The sequence below is a fragment of the Echinops telfairi genome, unplaced genomic scaffold (genome assembly GCF_000313985.2).
Source record: "Echinops telfairi isolate 266 unplaced genomic scaffold, ASM31398v2 ScPeMD7_7457;HRSCAF=8495, whole genome shotgun sequence".
Taxonomy (NCBI): domain Eukaryota; kingdom Metazoa; phylum Chordata; class Mammalia; order Afrosoricida; family Tenrecidae; genus Echinops; species Echinops telfairi.
Window position 1 is genome coordinate 34,481,803 of NW_022111357.1, and position 1,921 is coordinate 34,483,723.

The window sequence follows — 1,921 nt, forward strand, 5'->3', positions numbered from 1 at the left end:
GTGTGGTTTCTCTGAGGACCCTGATGATGAAAAAGATGTAGGACAATTCAAATCAAAACCCACCGGGTTGGTGGTAGCCTGTCCGCGTGCAGGCATAGCCCGTGGGGACAGCGGAAGAAGCGGGTATCAATGACTCCTGTTCTTACTGCAGTTGGTCACCAGAGAAGACCCCAAGCCCTTGGCTGCGGCGTTGAGCTGGAGCTCGGAGAAGGCAACAACTGTGCAACAAGCCTGTGCGCAGGAGCTCAGCCTGCGCCTGCAGCAGGTCCAGAGCCTGCACTCGCTCAGGAAGACGCCACTGCCCGGACAGGGGCAGCATCCCAAGCGAGCCAAGCAAGACCCCACCTAGCCCAGCTGGAAAGGTGTGGAGGAAACCTGTGTGGTCTAGCTGTCTGTTATCAGGAAATACCTTCAGCCCAATCCACCTGCACACTCTTCTACCCGCTGTGTTAGGACATGTTCTCCCCGAACAGGCTGGACAGCTGGCTCTACGCCCCTGCAGAATGGCCGTGAACATATCTCAACGCACCATACCCTGCTGCCCACCTTGAGTGAGAACCCACCGTGTTCCTTCTCCCCTGCTGACAGGTGGCTCTGCTTTCTCTTTCAAGTCACTGTGAAGACCTTTTCATATTTTGGATGCACTGTCCTGGGTGTAAAGGAATCCCTGAGTGGCACCAATTGTAACCAAGCGGCTGGAGGTGTAAGGCCTCCCAGAGGCAGCTTGGTGGCCACTGGAACCCCTGTGGAGCCCATCCTTACTCTGAGACATGTACGGTCTGAACAGCAATTGATCATTGGTTGTCCTCCTTAAAGCAGGTGGTCCTTGTATGAAACACTAAATGATAGCCAGAATCATGGGAGGGGGTGGGATGACTTGTTTTGCAAGTTGATGGACATGTTTGGTTGTTTGTGTAAAGGTACTAAGTTTGCCGACCACAGGGACATAGTATAATTCACCGTTTCAAAGACCTTGTATAAAACGCTAAATGATAGCCAGAATCATAGGAGGGGGTGGGATGACTTGTTGAGGGACATGTTTGGTTGTTTGTGTAAAGGCACTAAGTTTGCCGACCACAGGGACATAGTATAATTCACCGTTTCAAAGACCTTGTATAAAACGCTAAATGATAGCCAGAATCATGGGAGGGGATGGGATGACTTGTTTTGCAAGTTGATGGACATGTTTGGTTGTTTGTGTACAGGCACTAAGTTTGCCAACCACAGGGACATAGTATAATTCACCTTTTCAAATACCTAACTCAGTATTGTGAAATTATATCTGTAACCAATGTGAAACGTGTTTCCGTTTTCTCGTCTGTTCTACCACTGGGGAGGATGTTCGGGCCATTAAAGCTCATTTCCATGAGATGAATCCAAGTCTCTCTGGTGGACCCAGGTTTGTGGACCTCCTGCTTCTGCCCAAACGCGTTCTTCGGGTTTTGTAGTCCATGGTGCAGTCCTCCTGGCTAGTTATTGACTTCTTTTAAGCTGGCTTAGAGGAACGAAGAATGCTGCTGATTAGTAAGTGAAGAAGGAAGAGAGAGAGAGAAGCCGACTGATTAGTAAGTACAGAAGGGGCAAGTCCTAGGGTGGAGTGGGAACAGACCAGAGAGAGTTGCTTCCTGCTCCATGAACTTCTAGGAGGGCTGACATCTCATTCGGTATCCTTACTGATCTGGCTCCATGGCCCGTCACCCTCTCAACCCCCACATTGCCTATTTGAGTGGCCTGTTTTGTGATGCCTTTCTAATTGTCCTTCCATGAAAGCCATCGTTGGTAACCGACCTACATCTCTACCTGAAATGCAGAGCTCTTAAGACCCAGGTGTGACAGTACAAAGGAATCTCTGGATCACTGCCTGGGCACGATTGTCCCACAAGGCACCATGAAGCATCAGGTGCTGGTTGAATGATCATGA

General features: G+C 49.8%; 1 protein-coding gene and 1 long non-coding RNA gene across 2 annotated transcripts in view; both read left to right on the forward strand.

Annotated features, from left to right (window-relative positions):
- Positions 1–550, forward strand: part of DFFA (DNA fragmentation factor subunit alpha) — a 12,525-nt gene extending 11,975 nt beyond the window's left edge. The window contains 1 exon segment of the mRNA XM_004718176.2: positions 61–550. Coding sequence (XP_004718233.1) covers positions 61–349 — 289 coding nt within the window. The 3' untranslated portion in view covers positions 350–550.
- A 13-nt stretch (positions 551–563) lies between these two features.
- On the forward strand, positions 564–1,380 carry LOC123522671. Its single transcript, XR_006680906.1, has 2 exons — positions 564–920; positions 1,059–1,380. It is a non-coding gene; the product is annotated as an uncharacterized LOC123522671 (long non-coding RNA).
- The last annotated feature ends 541 nt before the right edge of the window (positions 1,381–1,921 follow it).